The 21,403-nt window shown below is 46.2% G+C and overlaps 1 protein-coding gene across 16 annotated transcripts in view; it reads right to left on the bottom strand.

Annotated features, from left to right (window-relative positions):
• The window catches only part of MSI2 (musashi RNA binding protein 2), a 213,110-nt gene that overhangs the window by 124,292 nt on the left and 67,415 nt on the right, over window positions 1-21,403 (bottom strand). For all 16 annotated transcript variants that reach the window (XM_048324649.1, XM_048324651.1, XM_048324655.1 and 13 more), the window contains one exon: window positions 13,990-14,082. In XM_048324649.1, coding sequence (XP_048180606.1) covers window positions 13,990-14,082 — 93 coding nt within the window. The remainder of the gene's footprint in view (window positions 1-13,989; window positions 14,083-21,403) is intronic.

Genomic DNA, 21,403 nt, shown 5'->3' with positions numbered 1-21,403 from the left:
GATACTGTTCCCAGCCCACACTGTTCAAAACCAAGTGTCCGACTCACAGCTCATGTGAATAAGCACAGCTCCAGTGCTGCTGACACATGGAATACGTTCACTCACACCCTGTGTGTGCAGACCAGCTCCAATTACCTCAGATTCTTTTATTTTTAGAGCCCTTCCCTGATCCCTAAAGGCCAAGACAAAACTGGCCCAGGCAGTAGCATTTTCACCCAGCATTACCACCGTGACAGGGCTGAACAGCCCCTGATGCACAAGCTGCCCTGGCCTGTTTGCACAGCTCTACTCCAGTTTGATTTACACCGTGTAAACAGAGGGCAAAAGTGAACCTCCAGTCCCAAAAGACGCATTATCTCAGCCTGCACCTTCTGTACCTTTTACAGAGCAAGTTTTTAGGTCAAGGAACAGTATATAAACCTCTCCACTTAAACAGAAAAGAAATGGAAAACAGGACCTGCAAGCCAACCAAGCACAAAGCTTACTTCCCACCAGGAACCCCTATCCTAATTATTGATGAACACAGTGCAGTTCTGGCATTACAGAGGTTTTCAGTTATCCCTCTCAGCCCTTCTGAGGGTGGGAACAGGCAACATTTAGTGCTTTTTTACTTCAGAAACATGACTGCAAACTGCTAAAGATGCTGATGCCACCAAGGCATTTAAGCCTGGCTGGCACAGGGACCCCACAGTCCAAGGCCACTCTCAGGGAGGCAGAGCATGAAGGTGGGAAGTGTTTGTGTCCCTTCATCTGCTTTTGCCATCCTGAGTACTGAATCTCTGCAGCTCTTCTTTTTGACAGGATGGGCAGTTCTTTTTTTTGATTGTTTTCTGAAAGTACAAGAGGGAGAAGAGGAGAGTTTCAAACCATCCAAAAATGGTAGAATTCGTGTTACACTTAAACAAACCTCTGGCTCAAGCTGCCTGGAACACAGAATCAGGATCTGCTCTGTATAATTGGACAATGTCTGATTTTTGTTCCTTCTCTTTTGTTTTCCTTTTCAGAGGTTTATTTTTGAAAGAGGACTGTGTAGCAGGGCCTCTTCCATTTCAGGGAAAGTAAACAGAACCCTTCGCAGGGAAGATCAGGGATGAAGGAACAAAGCCAGCTAGACTAAACTGTATGAAGGTGAATTTATTTGTCATCGTTTGGTCTCAAAGCAGCTCTGTGACTTTGATCAAGGTCGTGGCAAGGTGCTGCACGCAGCCAGCTCAACCCCCTCGGAACAGCCTGCAGTTACAGCAGCAAGAGGAAAGCCACACTATTAGTCCCAGATTTTGGACAGAGACCTGAATAAGACCAAAATAACACAGCAAATCAGTGCCACGTCCACAGAGCTGAACTCCTAAACCCAGCACAAGCATAACTCCATCCTTCCCTTTATCCCTGAGCTCATCCGATGGCCACATCAGCTCAAAACATCATCTTCCCCCAGGACCAACCTCCCTGAACTCAGCTAAACCAGCAGCAGTGCCCAGCCCCAAAGGAGCCTTTCCAGGGCAAAAAGCAACCAAGTCACCACACACAGCACATCAAGGCCTGAGCAGTTTTAGCACTAACATCCAGGTGCAAAGAAACCACAGGTACAAAGGATCTTTAGGACTTAGTTGGCTTTCTCATTTGGGATAGCTAAGGGCTGTGTGCTGCTTCCAAGACCAAGGTTGTTGAGCTTTTGATACCCTTCCTTCTCGGACCAGAGTAAGAGAGCAGAGGAGGCTGCCGAATTCTTTGTTTCATAGTCTCACAGCTTTCTTGAAGGCAGAGTTCAAGGGGGTTACATGATCAGGCCAAGCAGCAACAGCAGGCAGAAAACAGCTGCTTCTTCTAATTCTAGTTTCTTCTATTATCTAATCCTTTTCTTACAGAAGTGTAGATTATATTTGTTAATTGACCAATAAGATTAACACACGATTCCAGTTTTCCTTTTCTTAACCTATCCTGGTCTAATTCTAACAATTTTAAGCCTTACACCAGTGTTACTCTGGTATTACACAGATTTGCACATACAGTTTCTATCAGTTTTTGTTGTTTACGTGAACACTCTATCTAAAAAATGTGAACAGTATAATTCTATCTATGTTTTGTCTAAAGTAAAAGAATTCTGTGAGAAAGTAACACTGCTGCAGGAAGAACTATGTTTTAAGGTCTCTGCTGCAGCTTTTTAATGTTTAAGGCACTTTTTAAGGCACTTAGCATGTATTTCTACTAAAAGTTAAAAATCTCTATTTCTATTTCACTTTGGTGTGGCTTCATGTATCTCAGCTTGTCCAAAGGTTTTAATTCAACCCCTGTGCTTTGGCTTCCCTCTGGGCCTGAGTCCAGAGGAGCTTTCACTCCAACACAAGGTCTCTGCAAGAGTTTATGTGCTACACCAAGACTAATCCCTGGGTGCAGGCATGCAGTTAAACAGAAGAAATACCAGGGGCGACTCTTAAAACCAGAGTTGGGAAAACTGAGGGAAGTCCTCTCAGTGAGGGGACTGGACCCTGCCAGAGCTGGGTTTGCCCAGAGCATTCAGGAATAGGAAATTAAAGGGGCAGGAGAGAGGCCAACCACTTCTTTAACCCGGTGGGGATAAAAGGCGAGCATGATAAATATTGAAGTTCCTGCTTGTTAGGAAATACTTGGCGAAACCTGTGAAGCCTGAAGGGGGTGTTCAAGAGAAGCGTATTTGGTGTTATGGGAAAGTTAATGAGATGCTATAACCATATCATACATGGAAAACTAGGTGAGGCCCCTGTGGGCCATTATATACTGCAGGAAACTTTATGGACACTATAATGCATTATTTTTAATGATTCCCTTGCCTGCTTCAGGCCCTGGACACCAAGAAGAGCTTGCCTGGCTTCCTGGTGGTGTTTTAGCAATGACACCTTGCTTGTTGCTTCATTTCTGAGTTACTTTAATGAGAAATAATTGGGTTACTTTCTGGGAATCCACAAAGCCCAGGCACAATGAACCAACACGGAGAAAGTCACTGCTGTGTTGCAGACTCTGCACACCCTCTCTGCCTTCCCGAGGGTTACCTCCCCTGCTTAACCATTTACCTACAAATATGCCCACAAAAACACTGGCACTTGTGCAAGTTCAAGTTTGCACTGTCATCATCCATCTCTGGGGAGAGCCAGGCCACGGAAGTAACCAGCTGCAACATCACAACGATTGCCCCTGCAGGAGATGTATATAATGAAAATTGAAAGCTGCAGGACGAACTTCTTACATACTTGTCCTTTTGGTTTATTCATCAGAAATAATTATCTGCACTCGCATTCACAGGAGCACATATTTTATGATGTACATCAAAATTTAATGGATTTTTAATAATACTCTAACTACAGCAGAAGCAGAAAAAAAAGACAGCCATTAAACCATATGTGCTGTGTTGGTGGCTAAGTGGTGTTGAGCAAACATCAACAACATGGAACCACGGTTTAGCATCAACAACAGGAAAAAGGAACTGCTACTTCCAAGATCTGAAAATGGGAGTGAGCTCTGATCCTGTGTGTTTATCTTAAAATCCCCTCAGCAACAGAAACAAATGAGCAAACCCAGTTTCTGAGTTTCAGGACCCTGCAGGTGGTACACTTGGCCTTTGACAAGCACCCAACACCCCAATTCTCAGTTTTTCCACCTCTGCAATGAGAGAAGAAACACGAGTACACCCCATGATGGCACCACAGGAACGTGCCTCGACCCTGATTTCTGTTGTGCCAATTAAAGTGCTCCCAGGATTTCACAAATCTATTGATGTTATTCCATAAGCATCAGCAGAAATTGTTGCTCCAGCAGGAGAGACTGACACTCTAAACACTCTCCTCAGCAGCCAGGCTGAGCTAACGAGTCGGTGCGAAGCATCACCATGTCACCAGTACTTGGACTGTCATCTATTTATAGCCTAAGAAATTATATACGTGGTATCCCCACCAACAGTGACACATCTTCATTCAGGCATGAGTCACCTATTCACAAGCACATTTCCAAAAATAAATCCTATTTACCAGAATTAAATTCCACATGTTCGGGGAGAAATTGTCTCCTTAAAAAAAACAGGCATGTTAGAGAAGCAAACAAGAGCAAAAGGCACTGCAGCCCTCAGCCTGCAGGTCCCCATGTTCCGTAGGATCACGCTGAGGCTGGAAACGTTTAAGATCCAACAATGAAGACGGTCGTGTGTTGTCATTACAAAGCCCTGCCAAGGTCACCAGAGCGCTGCCGTCCAAACAGAATATCCAGAATATTCTTGGCACCTCACGCTTTGCAGAAATAGTGAGTATATTGCAGTTATTAGAGAGAACAGACAGAGTGAGCGCCAAGTAATCCCAGAAAATGTAGTGTTAAATAGAGGGTTCAAACCACAAAGCTGTTGATGGGGAATGTTAAAAACGTCAGCGTGGCTGAAAGACATTTGCCAGCGGTGGGAGTCAAGTAGCAAGCTACTGTTCAGCAGATGCAATAAAAAGCGTGAGGGTACTTGGGTAATGGGACCAACAGTACAGTTGTTGATACAAATTATATCCAGAAAGCAGAGAAATAAATGGCTAAATAAATAAATAATGCAAAAATGGAACAAGTTCAAACTTCTTTTATAGTAATAGTCTCCAGTTGAGCATAATCACCAAAGCTATAGTGATAAGATTGCCAAAACTAGACAAACATCTGTGAGATGAATTCATCTCAGAGGGGAAGCCAACAGCTTGTTATCATTAAAGAGGCAATGCTCTCTCTGCGTTTGAACTGCAGGCGCCTTGTTACTGCGTTTGCCGAGGCAATTGCACCAGATGTTGGCAGCTTTCTTCAGATGGATGACAAGCACCTGCTGCTGGGGAAATTAAATGCTCGTCGGCCTCCTCTCCTTCAGGGGAGGGTGGGCCGGCAGGGGAAGGGGGGAGTGGTGCCGGCTGACCTTCTGAAATAAACCTATTTATGCAAAGTGACAGTAAGTGCTGGTTTGCCAAGCAGTGAAACAGAGTGGAAATTCATTGGATCTCTTCCATTGCCCCCGGTGAAATCTGCTCCCACCCTCCCAGTCCTGACAATTAACATGGCACAGATCTGAACTCGCTAAACCACTCGGCAGAGTGAGAGAGTCAACACAGGCACCTTCACCTGCAGAGCCACCACTCACACGGCAACGGCCCCGCAAAGGCGGCACAGCCAGTGGGGTCCAGGCACCCCCTGCCTCCCAAAAAACACCCAGCACGAGCCAACAGCCCCAGGTAACACACACCCACCACACCCTGTCAGGCCAGTGGTAGAATAAACGGATGCTCCCAGTGCAATCCTGCACATGCTCGTGTTTGCTGGAATTTAAAATCAATCTCCTGGAATAGAGGCGCAAATGTGCATCCCTTTCCCCACCACGTACATTGCAGGTGCCTCACCTGGAGCAGCAGCAAATGGAACAAGGGCTAAATGGTTAAATAAAATGGGTTTAAAACTGTTTTTTAAAAAGAAAAAACAGAGCAGCTTCTTCCCTGACAAGACTTGTGAGTGCTTTCCACTTTCTGGGAAAGAAAAACTGCAAGATGTTAACTCCCCTTATACCAGCAATCATTTCTTTATGACACATTCAATACTCCTCCGAACTCCTGCGGCGGTGACACCACAGCACAGAGGCTCATTCCATGCACACGCTGCCAGCAGGACCCCTCAGAACCATTCTGACACCACTGGGCACTGGGGTGAACACTTCGTGTTCATTCCTGTTCACCCCAAACCCCTTGTGGATGTCCCTGACACAGACAACACTTGTTTGACCTAAACTGGCCACATGCATTTTAGGTACCCTTCAGATTAAGAGGCAGTTAATCCTCATTCTGCTTAGATTATCTTAATTGGCTCTTCATTTGAGCTACTTTGCCCTTGTCCCCGTTTCTGCAGTTATATTTATAAATACATATACTGTACCACTCTCTCCCTCTCTGGGCTGGCAGGTACCAGGACTGGTAATTATTGATAGGACTGACGTGATTCATGCTTGGCCACAACTCCATTTCTACCCAAATACGTGCAGGCACTTTTTCCCCCCCCAAGAAAAAAACATATTAAGTATTCCTAACAGAGTTAGACGTGTACACTGGATGTCAAATGAATTGCATATTCTACTCCTGCAGAATTAACTTCACTTTAATTAAACTGGTCTCACCTCGCTATTCCATGAGCGAGCAAAACTCAGATATTTCATCTCTAGGACTGACCAATATGGCCATTCATTTCCATGTGGAAAAAGCGTTATTACATCTGCTCCCACTAACATGTGCTCTTCTCCACATTTGGAACAATTTCTATGAAGTTCTTCCTGGGCACTTTAAAAAGCCCTTTTCTTTGTGGCCCAGCCTCAGAGCCGCATTTAAAACCCGCTCACGTTTCCCATCCCATCACTCAGTGCCGGGGTATCCATTATGTGGGATGATGGCACTGATCAAACGCTGACTCCCCAATCAATTATGTTTTAACCAGCTCACTTTGGCCGTGAGCCTCCCCCACACCTGCGAGCAGGAAGGAGAGGATGGGTTTCAATTACACCACACCAAGTTTAAATAACTGCTGCTGTTTCTTCATTAGAGAACCAGTGCTAAAACATGAGCTTTCCCAAAGCCAAGCTTTGGGCCCCCTCAGCTGCAGCTCCTCAAAGATCAGAAGTGCCCTGGAGGGATGGCAGGAGCAGCACCTACACCTATAAATAACTTCTGGAGTACCCAGGAGGCCGCGCTTCCAGACAAGTGCCAAAGTGGAATCTGATGCAATTTCACAGCAGATATTGAAAATGTCCATCAGATATTTTACCTGGTTCCTAGTGCTGGGGATTAACACCACCATCTTCTGCTTTCAACCCAGCTTGCTGGGGCAGAGCTGCAGCCAGACCCACGGGACCAAACAGGGCTTGGAGATGCCACCACAGCACTGCAAACCCAAATCATCTCCTTCCAGGGAAGTTCTGCTTCTACAACCCCACTCACTGGGGCTGAATCCAAGAATGCTCCAGGGATAATGTAAAGATGTTACCAAACAGGATTAACTCATTTTGTTAGGGGTTTTATATAGCCTATTGCATTTGTATAAAATAAAAGCGGGGGTGAAAAACAAAATTGACTTCCTTGGGGTCTCAGAAAGGATATAGATAATTTCCATGGGTTTGGCTCAGTTGTAAAACTGACAAAAAGACACACACCAAAAAAAAAAAAATCACATGCATGCTGGAGGAGGAAACCTGAATATTTTCATATAACTTTTCTCTCCCCAAACACAGCCCCTGAATAATGATTGATTTCACTCATCTCCCACGGGCTGCAGTGCTACAGCACGAAGCCTCCTCAGCACCTCATCAACCAGAGGAGAAAAGGAAATAAAACTGTACTTCAGACTTCTGCTGGGCTCTGATACCGCCTTCGTGCCCACAAATCCCACCTTAACATTTCCTCTTTTCATAAAACCCAGGTAGAAACCAACATCTAATTTATAACAAAACCACTTCCACAAAGCATGTGGCTTATTACAGACCACCTAAAAACTGACTTCCTGTGTACAGCTTCTCACTGGCAGGATAAAAACAGTGGCTGCTTTGCAAGCAATGATCAAGTTTCTCAGTTTGTTTTAAAAAAAAAAAAAAAAAAAAAAAGCGCATGTGTAGGAGGGAGAAGAAATAATAAAAAGTGCTTTAGGCCATGAGGGACCCCTATATCCCAGATCCCTTGTCACATGCCAAAGCTAAAATTTAAAGGAACATTCATTATCCTTTGGCACATCATGGACATAACATGGAAATAAGGAAATGTGGAAGCACTGAAATTATAAAGCACAAGCACAGGGCAGAGGCAGCGGTGTGTAGGAGGTGGATGCTGCTCCGTGCTCCTGTAACAGAACAGCCCCCAAAATCTCTGCTTTTCCTTGTCCCAAACTTATCAGGAGCTGCAAACAATGACGTGCCTGTTTATTGCTGGTTCTGTTTTAAGGAGATGAGCAATTCAAATTATGCAACTTCTGCCAAGGTGCACGCAGATAACTTAGAAACAAGAACAGGACGAGCTCTGAGCTGTTCCACAGCAGGCCTGTAGCTTGGAGTTGCTCTGGAGGAGAACACTGACAGCAGCAGTAGGCAAAAAAAAGCCATCACGTTCTCTGTTTTACTGCGTTATTACAAATGTTTTGGGAACTCTGGCTATTAGAGACTACAATGTAAGTAAGAGTCCAAATTTGTCCCTTCATTTCATAAAACATAACCAATCCCCAAGTACTGAACTGGGAAATACAGTGCTGAAAAATGTGAAAGGCTAACAATCTGTCAAACCAAAAAATGACTTTTCTGCAAAGCAAATGCTTTAAGGACAGCCCATCCATGTCTCCTATTGACCGTTAAATCTACATATCAATGTCCAACTGAGGTGACAATACAATCCAAACTCTCTGCCAAGGCTAAATTAACTAAGCTTTCACTTTCATACAAGCAGAATTCCTTGCACCTCCTGACTCTGGCCTTAGCCCCAGCTCCACACAGACTTCCAAATCCCCCCAAAATGAACCCATGGTGAGAAAACCACCTTTTCTCATGCTAACAACTTTATTGTAAAAACATCTTCAGAGGCCATACTCGAGGTCTCAGGGACAAGTAAACCACTGGAGTGCTTAATACCACAGCAGTGCATTAACTCGTTCACACCCAGACAGCCTGGCCAAACAAGGAGGAGTTTTCTCTCCTGTTTTCCTGATTTATATTTTCACAGCTGTCAGGGAGGAGAGCACGGAGGAAGCGATTTATGTAAACCATCCGATTAGGCTGAAATCCTCGTGTGGATCCCACCTCCTCCCCTCCTGACACACTTAACACAGAGAAAGCAGAGGGACTTCATTACAAAGGTTATTTTTTCAAAGGTTAACTGGTTGTTATTTGCACCAGGGTCTGTGTTATAATGCAGGGCATGGTACAACTGAAGGAGGAAATTCTCATTCTCACGCTTTGCTGTTCAGAGCTTCCAGCTTTAGCTCCTTGTGAGGCAGCACCACGGGGCCATGGAGGCATGCCTGGAGCCAGGACAGCTGTGAGAAGGTACCTTCTCTCACTTGACTAAGACACTAAGGCTACAGAAGGAAGAGATGAGAAAATTACACGTTTTCAAAAGCTCAACAGTTTCACCGAAAAAAAAGAAAACAAACCAACTCAGAATCCAGATATTATTATTATTATTCCACTGATCTGCTCTGCGTCTCACAGGAAATAACAAGTGACTGCACAAAACATTTCAGATCCACAGAGGTAATTCAGAAATCCTGTCTTGTCTCAAAATTTCCAATCTTAAAAGCCATTCCTGAGGAAACAACATATTCCAAGTGAAGCTGAAACAGGTCTACGGTAGGTCTGAGAGACCTAGTGGCAAGCCAGGACAGAAATCAAAATTAATGCATACTGGTCTGGTCCAATTTCATCTGGAAATTTAAAATAAAAAAAGTGCCAGAGCCCCCTCTCCTGAAAGTCACTTTAGGATTACTGTGAAAGGAAAATTGAAGAGCCAATGCTGTCAGATTGAAAGCAAAACATCTGGGGCCACCAGCACTGACTGCTCTTCCAGCAGTCTGAAATAGCATTATGGAAAAGTATTGTTTTTTCACAAAACCACTTCACAGATCTCCTTCAAACATCACCACTCTGATTCAAAAAAGGATAAATTTAAATTTGTGTTCTCTGCTACACAAGAAAACATGATTTTTTCTACAAGAACGGTCCTAGATGGGCTGATCTAATAGCTCAGGACAACTGGAACATACCTTCACCAGAACTCTGTTCCCACCCTGTTAGAAGGACACAGCGGCCTCTTCATTCCAAGGACTGTTCCCACCACGACTCACTACAGTAAGAAGGTTTTTACTCAGAATTCTCTTTCCATAATTGGGCCTGAACGCATTACCTGGAGCCCATTATCCCATCAATTAATGGCCGCATGCAATCATTGGGATCCATGAGATCAGTGTGGTCCCGCCAGCCCCATCTCCAGCCTGGCTCAGCCCCACCAAGGGGGAGCCAGCAGCTGGGGCAGCCAAAGGGTTAAAATCCCATGTCAAACAGCAAGTCCTGGCTCTGGACCAGAAGGGACATGGGAACCAGGGCAGCTGAGTTATAAAGGCCTTATTGTAGCAGCCCACTGGATTGGAAATGACTTGTAGGCCTAATGAAACAAAACTTTGGCAGTAAAACAGAATGAAAGGAATGAGACAATAAAAGAGAGGAACAAAGGGAGCAGAGTTGTTTCAGCTTAGGAAAATAAGCTCACTTTGTTGTTGGGAAAAGCCAAAGCCGATTAGGATAAACCAATGACTAGGCATAAGTCTTCCAAACTAATTACACAGTTCGCCATGTGAAGTATAATTGCAAAGCGCAAGCGAAGGCCCGGGCTGCTCTCACAGGAGCTCTGGGCAGGGAGCAGCACCTGGGAAACACGAGCCCTCCCTGCCCTCGTGGCCAGCGCCTGCAGGTCCTGAGAAGTGCAACTCACGAGCACTCACAGCTCTCCTCTGCTGCTCACAGAACTCCAGGTGAGGCTTTAGGAGTCTGTTGTGGCTTTTTCCTTTTTTAAACGATGCCTGATGCCTTAAATGCTCCGACATGTCCCCATCTCAGAGCTCCACACTTTCTACTCCTTCCAGAAAACAAGCAGACCTGCAGCCCCAGCACTGCCCACGGCTCAGGGCAGCACCATGGCCTCTCCAGAGGGGAGGAATGCCAGCCCCACCGCTCCCCCTGGATCTCCTCAGCCCTAACGCTTCTCACTTAAATTCTTTTAAAGCCTGGCCTCAGCAGCTTTTCACACCCAGCACAAGGGCGATGCTGCAGAGCCCAGACGGGTCAACATGGACAGTGAATTTATTTTGTTTGTAAGAATGTCTGAAACATCTTTGACTGAAACAGGAGAGGATCCCACAAACAACTGCATGAGACTGTCAGGATCAGGGAGTAACACAATGGCTTTTTTTTTTTTTTTTTTCCCCTTCTTCTGATTGTAAATGCTTATGGCTTAGTTTGGCATTTTCCCAGCTTAGCCTTCTCAGGTCCTCCATAGATTCTGCTCCCTGAAAAGACTGGAAGGAGAATGCTTCCCCTCCTCAGCACCCAAACTGCACTAAGCCTCTCTGGGAGTCCCACAACCACTGCAAGTGCACAGGACCAGCCTCAGCAGCTCTAAGCAGTCACAGGGCTGTTCATTACACTGCTCCGTGCTCGTCCTGTGATGGCTTTTGGCTTCACTCGATAATTTTTCCTGGTTTTCCTCCCAGCTTACAGCAGCTAAGGATGCCCACCTTCCCAAAAGGAAATCTGGGACTCCTGGGCTTTTTCAGAAAGCAAAAATAATCCCTATAAGAAATCTCACGAGCCAAACTTCAGGAATTATTATTACCACAAACTTTGGTGCTGTATCATCAGGCACTTGCACTGGTGAAGAAGGCAAGAGGGTTTACTAAAGCTTTTCCTTTTCTTGGAGACAAAGGTTCCAGCATTAACTTTTCAAAAAGCTGCAGTTTCAAATTCAACACTTTATCCCTCTCCTGCCAACTCCAGTTACACCAGCAAGCCGGCCTGGGCCCAAAGCTGGTGGCTGCTGTCCCCACCTCCTGTGTTCTGAGGACTACTTCTAGTTACCAAAACAACCTCCCCTGGCTGCAAAGCTCCCCTCCACAGCAAGTACAAACAGGATTTCAGGAATCGCAGCTGTCGGTAAGCAATTTTTTCCACACCAATAAATAAGCTCAGCATTTCAAAGAGCAAATCACCTGAGATGCTCTTATCAAACACGGGCGGCTCCTCACACGTTAATTATGTAATGCAATTTGCTTTATTTTAAGGAAGCTCTAAGCAACGGCAGAGCTTGCCAATCGATGTGGATCACTGTTTGCATGGTAATGGCTGGACTGGACAGCCAGGCTGCGTGCTGAGCACAGGCCCTGCCCCAGAGGGCTGGGGATCTCAGCAAGGAGGTCCTGGAGGGGCAGGGAAGCGGGATGGAGAAGGATGTGACTCCTGCAAGGTCCTGCAGCACCAGTCCTGGCTCACTGTATCTGAATGCAGTACCCCACTGTCCTCAGTGTGGTAACGAGTCTTCTAACTAGCTGAGCCACAACTCCCCATTTCCAAGGGTCATTAACCAGCTCTGCATCTCCTGACAACCAGAGACTCAGGGAGAATCACCTCCAACACCCCAAAACCAAACTGTCCCAGCTGATAAAGAGCACTGCCGTGGGGAGAACCCAAACACCTGCACCAAGGTCAAGTCACAGTCACACAGGCAAGCAGCCTCTGCCCCAAACACCACCAGCTTCACCAAACTCTACACAGGCTGAACGGGGGACTGTGAAACAGGTCACCTGGAATGACAGGGACCAAGCCCTGCAAGCCCGAGTCCTGCAGGAGCCGAGCTCTAGTGCCTGGCCCACACAGCCTCAGCGGGACATCCCCAGCTGTGCTGACACAGGAATGGGTTCCTGTCTTAATCCCAACTCGTGCAATTTTCAGCTCCTTAATTTTTCAGCCTGAAAAATTAAGACACCTGAAAAAAAACCACTTGATTTTTCCAAAGTAGTGCCTCTGGAAAGGCAAACCTCTGCTAAGCTGTCTCAAGAATGGCAGAGCATGAAAGCAGAACCAAAGCATCCTGAATCCCCAGTCACTCCCAAGACACAGCCTGGCTGCTGCATTCTCAGGGACTGTAAAATTGCAAGCATGAAACTACCAGATGGTGAAATTAAAATGACTATATTAAGACAACATCCAGACAATATGCAAAGCACTTATATTGAAACTATTATTAACTTGAAAAATACAGGTTAGTAGAGTTCTGCAATTAGAAGTAACTACAGAAGAAACATCCAAAAGCTCGTGTAATCCTTTAATAAAAGGCTCAGCAGGCCGTAAACATCCTGCCGGAATCGAAGATTATTATTGAAAATAAAATGACTGGTTTGCAAAACAACTATCAATCCAGCACAGGAACCATTTATAAACTCGCCTCCTCAGCCCTCAACAAAATCCTGCCTGGCTCAGGCTTTTCAGGGCAGATGAAAGAAACATAAACTAACTACAAGGAATGGGGGCTGCTTTGCTCTGAGATACCCCGCTGTGTCCTCACACAATCTTGCATCTAAAACATCAACTGCTGCACTCCAAAAGACAGGAATCGAGCTGTTGGGCTGGAATCCATGGAGCTGGAATCCATGGAGTCCCGTGGACAGTGGGGCTGGCAGGAGTCCCCCTGGAAGGTGCTACACAAACTGCTCTCAGAGCCCGCAGCTCTGTGAGCTCGTCACCCATAGCAGCCCCAAACCAGCATCCAGAAGCCGTGGGGAGCCAGGAAGCTCCGTGGAAGTCAGTCTCACCAAGCTCCAGCCAGAGCCTGGACAGTGGGGTTTGAGCTGTTACATCACAGCAAAGACTATTCTGGCAAGGTTCAGATCTCCTTCTCTGCATAAACTTGTTTGTTTTGGGGTTTTAGTGGGGTTTTTTTGTTGTTTTCTTTTTTTTAATGATGCCAGCATTCTACACATACTTGCAGAAGGATTTTCTAGTAAGAAATTAAGTGGATATTCTAGTGACTTCCACATTACTCTTGCTTTTCACGTGGTTCCTTCAGGCATTTTCACAACTTAATGAGCTCTCCAATACGTCTATCTGCCCTTTTTGCCACTGGAATCGGGGCTAACAGAACGCTGATTTTATGGAGAAGACAACTGTGTAATCATTCAGCTAAGGGTCAGATTCTTCCTGAAGACACAAATTCACCTCCCAACGATGCTTTTTTTCTTTAATGGAAATAAACAGTGTTGGCAATGTTGTGCACACACAAGCAACAAACAGAAAAGGAATTTCAGAGGTTTCAAGAAATGACACAGAAAGCAAAAACTTGGCGTTCTTTGAGCTCAGTCCTCAATGCACTTTTGTTGTTGAAAACACACTTTAAAAAGAAAAGGACGAAAGAAGAACTGTGTAGCGCTCACTTGGGGAGAACTTACCTTGCCAAACTGTTCAAAGTATTGCTTCACATCTTCCACTACTGTATTAGCCGATAATCCACCTACAAATATTTTCTTTGTTCTTGTGACCATCTGTAAGAAATTACAAGACAAGCATATGGTTTAACCAGATTATTTCAAACAATATGTGGAAAAAAGAAATATTCTTCAGATCCCATCCCTAACCCAGATAATGAGAATACTTCTCTACAAAAGCAATTTCAATTCGATTTGATTAGATACTTCTTTCTCTGTCTTGTTTCGTTTTTATTTGAGAGATGGCTGAGTAAAGGCTCTCAATAACAACTGTAGCCCCCGGATATTTTTTTTTAATAAATGATTTTTATTGTGCTTCTCAATGCAAATATAAGTGAAAAAGGGGTCCGAGCATTGTCTCTTCATAGCTACTGTCTCAAAAGAGAGGTGCCTTTGCCCCTCCTTTTCCTACAGACAAGCTGAATGCTCTTTGGCAGGCAAAAGGCAATTACATCAAATTGAAGCGATGTGTTATTAAGTTTCCATGGGTCAGTTTAAAAGGAACTTGCACAGTTACTTTTAAAATAATCAAATGGTGAAAGACAGCCAGTGCTGCCAACGCAGCATCCTCCAGCTACCACAGCCTGTGCTTGTGGAGTCACCGTCCACCAGGGCTGGATCAGCCCCTCCAGGAACCTGTCTGCATTCCTCTGACCCCGGCTGAGCACCCAGCACTGCCTGCTGCCCCAGGTGCGCCTGAGCTTGGTCCAACAAGGCAAAGGGATGGTGCTGGATTCCCTAGGGAGAACGCACCACAGCACAACCCATCATCCATAACCTGCAGCCCTCGAGGACAGGCAGGATCAGCCCAGGGATACAAACCCCAAGGTGTCTTTGGTGGGCTGATCCCACACCACTGATCCTCGTGGGCCACTGTGGCTCCAGGCAGATCCAGGATAGTGCTGTCAGCATTCTCTGAAGGGGGCTGGGGAGAGCTCAGAGCAGGCCACAGCCCTACAGCTGGAGACAGCTCAGCAGCAGCCAACCCACCATGGAGAGGTGTTGGAGTCAACACTGCCTAACTCAGGAAACCAACAAACGCCTCAGGAACAAATCCGGGCATTGAAATGCGTTTTCTCTGGAAACTGGGTGAAGCAGCCAACTTCCAGAGACTGAAGGGAAAAACGCCCCTAACTCCAGAGCCAGGACCTGCCTGGTTAAACATGGGCCAGCAAACAGAGGCACAGGGATCGACCCTGGCGCCTGAAAGCTTTATCACTTTCTTATTTTTTCACTAAAGATTCTGAGGATGCCTTTAATGAGGGCTCCTGAGGTCATGAGGACAGCCCAGACCTGCTCCACACCGAGGGTGACCCTGACCCACCACCCCACAGCGGCCACAGGCGAAGCCTCCACGGGACCGAGGCATCGGACACAAAGCTTGGAGCGGCCCCAAATCCTCCCAGCACAGAACAAACTAATCATCACTCCTGCCCCCACAGCCATGCACATCAACCAGGGCAGATATTCCCCTCAATCAGCTCCAATCACACCTTACACAGCCTCACTTTTTCTGTTTGGGTTTTTTTTTTTAAGTTAGGAAGAAAAAGAGAGGAGGGGGAAAAAAAATGTGTAAAAATTCAATTATTTTTTCCTGGCTGCAATCTAGGGCTCTGAAATTGAAGCCCAAGCATATATTTTTCTGTAGAAAATTGTCATTTACAAATAAACAATTGGCTAAAGCCGACTTGTAACTAAAGGATTTTGCAGGGCTGTCAAGAGCCCTCTGCCTGCCAGCATCTGATTTAAGATCAGGCCAAGCTTCTGTTGTCATATAAAAGAGGGAGGAAAGCAATTATTCTAAAGCAGTATTTGAAATTATCATCATTTTTATATTTGACCAAGAAAGAAAAAAGAGAGCTATTGCTTTTAGAAGCAAGATTGAAGGTTATAGGAAAAAAAAGACCACTTTGTTTCAATAGCTTCAGTCAAAGAAAATATTGGTAATGACAAGCAAATTCACAACATTTTAATGCCTAGAGATGTGTTGCGAGCTGGGAAATGGTTTCAGAAATACGCTCTTTGGTACCAAAGCAAAGCGCAAAATTAAGTCTGCTCTTACAATCCCTGTTTCCCTGAAGAGACGGTTCAATTGCTTTGTTACCACACTCCCCCCAGCACCAGAACAGAAAATACACAGCCCGAGCTGTGATCCCTCTGATCCCGACGTGCCTCAACAGCAGGTTTTGCTGCCTCCCTTCCACCTGTGGCACATGGCACCATGGCCTCACCTGGCCCAAGCCACGGACCCCTAGCAGCCCTGGAGATGTGGCTGCAGGACACAGGCAGGTGGGACACGGGCAGGTGGGACCAGGAGCAGCCTGTTCCCACTCAGGTGAAGGGGAAGCCCCTCACCACGGAGCCACAACAGCCACCCACGCTCAGCTGGGGTTCAGCCCGGGCCAGCCCCGGCACAGGAGCTGCCGCTGGAATCTGGGGCTGGAATCGCCCATTTCCCTCCCTGCCGCTCCGCCAGGTGAGCTGCTCTCCACACCTGCCGTGTCTGTGCTGGTGTGGCATCACCACTTTTCAATCGATTAGATACCGTGTGGGACTGGGACCAGCTGGAAACAGCCTCTGACTTCTGCTCTAACCTGCGCATCCTCGCTCAGCAGCCAAACAGATGAGACAGGGCAAGGCTTCCCCAGGGAAACACGCAGAGCACGCGGCTCTGGGAGCGGAGCAAGGCACTGGACACACAGCCCGGGGACTCGGGCACATGCTGCCAGTCTGAAGTTCCTCCAGTGAAAGTCACTGAGGATCTTTATCTTTTCCTGTGAGTAAATTCAGAATCTGCTTTCTGGAGGTTGCTCACAACAGGGACACCCCCAAACAACAATGGAGTCACAGAAGCAATGGCAGGTTTGGATCCTCTGACAGCAGCTCCATCTGCCCTCTCCCGGGGTAGAACGGCAGGGTTTGGGTAATAGGAAGCGATTTGTGTGAATCAATCACAAGACCATGTTTTATTAATGACTCCAAGAGGTCTGGGTCACTCTGAAACCGCAATACTTCCAGCTCCGTGTCTTTAGATTTCATTTGCAGTGTAATATATCCATCCCTGGCTACTGCAGGGCTCTGCAAACTGTGGCTACGAGCTGGTTTTAGAGGGTTTGTGTACTGAAGGTGTCTCTCTCTCGCTGCGGAAGGAATTGCCAGGAGAGGCAGATCCGAGCCTGGTGCGAGGCCATTAATTGTGAGCATCACAGAATTGCTCTGTTTGTATACGGTGCTGGTGCCGAGTTAATCAAAACACATGTGACTACTCCTGCGAGGAGACATTCAAGGTTACATTCTCTTTATTGGCTTGGCTTTTGAAAAATATAATCGCCTTTGTGCTCTGAAACTGAGCAAACACTTCAGGAGGTGCAGGAGCAGGAAGAAAACCTTCCCAGCTTCAGCCAGGCAAGTCTGCCGCGCTTATGCCATTTTGTGCAAGGTTATGGTTGTAATTAGATCAGTTTGGGGCGTATCAGGTAAATCTCCTCTAAACAACAAGCTGAAGATGCAGTCTCTGGGAACAGAAGTCTTGTCCCACTTGAACATACCAATACAAACATGAGCTAAACCCAACCTACTTGGGTGAAATGAAGGAATGAGGTTTTACAGAGTTGGAGGCTCCAGCTCTGAGCCTGTGAACATCCCTTACACTCACACAGTAACGCTGCTCACTGTCTTCTTGTGGTTTTTCCTTCCCCACCAAAACTGTCTTATTATCCTGACTAGTAAAAATGAACAAAGAGGATTTTAAGCTCATGAAATATTTTGCAGGATTCCCAGAATTTCAAAATCTCAAGTGGTAAGTATCTACCAGTCCTTCTAGATGAGTCAAGGCCCTGTCTACATTCAACAAAGAAGTTACATATTTGACTTCAGGGTAATGGCTTTTAGTATCATTTCCCAACCATTCTCTACACAGCCTTGTAGCTGTCCCCTGCCTCAGGATGGTGAAGTTGGAACAAATGAATGCTGACACCCAGCTGGCACAGAGAGGAGCCTGAGTGTGCCACTGGCAGGCCATGTTGGGAAGTAAAATCCATGTAAAATCCCAAAGCAGGAGACAGAGACACAAAACCAACACATGGAGCTCAAAGAACACCCTGGAAACCTGTGCCTGAACTCGGCTCTGGCACACTCCAGTGTGGAATTCATCACGGCTTTGCATCCTCAACTTCTCAACATGGTGGAAGTGGACTAGAGTACTAATAGTGAATCTGCATCGCAAATCACTGAAATTAGCATTAATTTCAGATTAAACTAATTATGCATATGTAACTGTTTTCCAGAGCACTCTCCTCTCTCTTGTATGACAGCATGTGCAGGGGTGCACGCGTATCCCAGCCTGCTCACCTCATCTGCAGTTTGGCATTTCATCACTCCTAGAGTATCCACCTTCTAAATAGGTTTATAATTGGAAAAACCAGCTTTGGTATCTGTGCTGAGCTGCATTTTATACCCCATTGTGCTGTACATTCAAACTACAGCATTACTTCTAATTAAAAACAACAATAATTAATGTAACAGGGGAAGTGATCTTGTTAACAGAACAGCCAGGCTTCTTTGGCAGAGCACACCACCATAAGAATTCTCCAGGTTTTTTTTTCGTTTTTTGCCGCTGGGATCCTCCTAGGAAGTTCCAAAAAGCTATTAAAAACTCAACTGAAATGTGATGCAAAGACATGATGAAAAAGGCAGTATTTAGTGAAAACTGCCAACCACACTCTGTTCACAGAGAACACCCCAGAACCATCCCCTCCTCCAGGTATTTCTGTATAGCTGACAAGTGATGGAGGTGCTGTGTTCTATGTGAAGCAAAGATCCGACTCCAAGCTCCACCAGAGCCAGCAGAGCTCAATCCCGTGCACAGGCAGCGCGGCTTTACGTGCCACGTACAACATGCTTAAGTATTCAAAATAGGATTTCAGCAAGACTTAAACAGTGCAAATACCTTGTGCCTGACCCCTGTGTAAGCTCATGTCATCCTGTGAGAACTGCTCGAGCTATAGAAGGTACGTGGGAATGAAAGAGCTCTTTAATCCAAACAACCGGCACAGATTCCCAGCAGGGTAAATCAGTTCCCCTCATTTCTGGGAAAATACAGATGGGTTCTATTCTCCCAACCCCTTTGGAAACTGAACTGTTAACCTGGTCCCTGCTGTATTCCTGGCTTTCGGCTGCCCTGGGTTCCGCTGTTACTGCTGGGAGGGTGGGGATTTTTTGGGGTGGTGCATTTCCCTCCCTCGATGGCTGTGGCATCAGCAGAAGGCACAACACACAAAGTGATTTTTCCAAGACAGATTGAACCGGCAGCAATTGCCAAAACCATCCTTGGAGTTTCACAAGCAAACCTGGCCAGGGGCCAAGCAAAGCTCTTCCCGGTCCATCTTCCCAACTGCTACCGGATTGAACTCCCTCATTAGCCCCCCTGGGAGGACCAGCCCCTCACTCACCCACCCCACAGGTACAGTGAGGCGATGGCAGCCTGCCATGGGCCACAGCCACCCCCCAGAAAGGGGACCTTCCCAAAAGAAGGGTTTGCTGTCCAGGCAGGAGCATCCCATACGCCCCCTCGGAGGCACCCTGAGCTCTCCAGGCACAGCAACACCTTTACCTGCACCACCATGCAGAGCTCCCTGAATGGGAGATCCAAGCCTGAAAATTAGCCTCAGCTGTGAGAGCTCAGCAGGTTTTTTGAGCAAAATCTGGCTTCAAGCTTCGTATCAAAAGATACAGTAAAATTCACCAGAGCCAGTGTTTCCCCCCTCCAGAGCCCAGGAATAGCTCCCGGCCCCACAGCCTCGCTATAACCAGTTATATCACATCCCTGAGGGCTGCTCCCACCTCCTGTGCTCCAGTTAACTCTTTTACAGGTTACAGGAGCACAGGCAAGAGGAGAGGAGCAGAGCAAACCTATTTAAATCCCTCCTGGTTGCTTCAGCTCTTCGTGTACGGTGTGATAGGAAGGTAACTCTAAGTATTCACTGAGTGCAGACAACTTATCCAACCTGCCTGCCTGATTACTGTCCAGCAGTGCTTAAAAACTGCATTAGTAAGTTTAAATGAAGATAATTATTTTTAAATTAATACATCTCAGGGCTACAAATGGAGAGCACTGCCCAGTGTGACTGGGAGGGGGGATTTTTGCAATGCCCAAGTAATGAGGGACAAAGGCCCCAGTGGGAAGCAATTAAGCCTCTGGTCCTAAATCTACAGGCTACTGGCAAAACTTCACCTTGTGCAGGAAGAGAGGGAGGGAGGAAAAAGAAAAGGGAGGGGAAGAAAGGGGGAGATGGCATTCTGCCCAGGGACCTCACTGTGGAAGCCATGCCAGAAGTACTCAGTGGGAACACAGATTAACTGACCATTACCATGTTCATCAATTCCTCACCTATGTTGTACCATCTTCTCGAAGGAAATTATCTTGTGCTATGTCCAAAATACAACCAGAAAACCTTTGTCCTCCAACAGGACATAAAATTGTGACAGCCAATGTTTCCGAGGGCATGTTCAAGGTTGATATGCAGTACAGCTCTACAGGTGAAGCAGGATGGACCAAAGTGGGGAACCAAGCTAATCAGCTTCCCAAAACACAGCCAAAGTCCTTATTTTTTAACCTGGAACAATACAAGGAGAAAGCCCCTGGCTGTGCCTGCTCTCCCAAAGCCAGGAGGGGTGTGCAGGACAGCAGTGAGGGGCACATTCCTGTACAGAGGAACAGGAAGCTGGGCCAGGACAGACCCGCGACGTCTCCAGCCTGCCCCAGGGTGAGTGACAAGAGGGTCTCGGAAGCTCAGGCGAAGTCCCTTAACTCAGTGTTCAACAAAATGCAACAACACACTCTGAACTGGCGACAAAGAGGATTCTGCCAGAATTTGTAAATTCTTCCAGCTCCAAACACTGAGGTCAGTCCAAAGAAGTTTATTGCCTCTACAGTGCAGAGAGCACGGCATAATTTAAATGCTTCTAAGTTAGTACCAACTAATTTTTCATGATAACCCTGTCAAATCAGTGATGAGAGCTCTCTGTTAAGATTCTAGATAATCTGCTAAAACAAGAAAAATTCACAGGAAGGGATAAGAAATGTGTAAAGCAATTTACCTCCTTCCCAACATACTCCAGATGATTTCTCTGAAAAGAACAAATGGAAACTTTAACCCTTAGCCTTGATTAATTTCATCTACATAATATAGATGCACATGGCAATCAGTTACTGATGAGCAGGTTTGACTTCATCTGCTGAGTCAAGCCCATGGAGCTGCAAGGAGCTGCCTGGCTTTGCACAAGGGTGAGCTTTCCCTCTGATGCGAGACCACTAAAATCTTGCAAAATGCCCAGATTTGCCTATTACTGCTGTTGAAACACTTTCACAGTTTTATGA

Source organism: Corvus hawaiiensis, chromosome 20 (assembly GCF_020740725.1).
Source record: "Corvus hawaiiensis isolate bCorHaw1 chromosome 20, bCorHaw1.pri.cur, whole genome shotgun sequence".
NCBI classification, from domain to species: Eukaryota; Metazoa; Chordata; class Aves; order Passeriformes; family Corvidae; genus Corvus; species Corvus hawaiiensis.
Note: the sequence above shows the minus strand (reverse complement) of the source record. Positions and strands in the feature narration are given on the sequence as shown.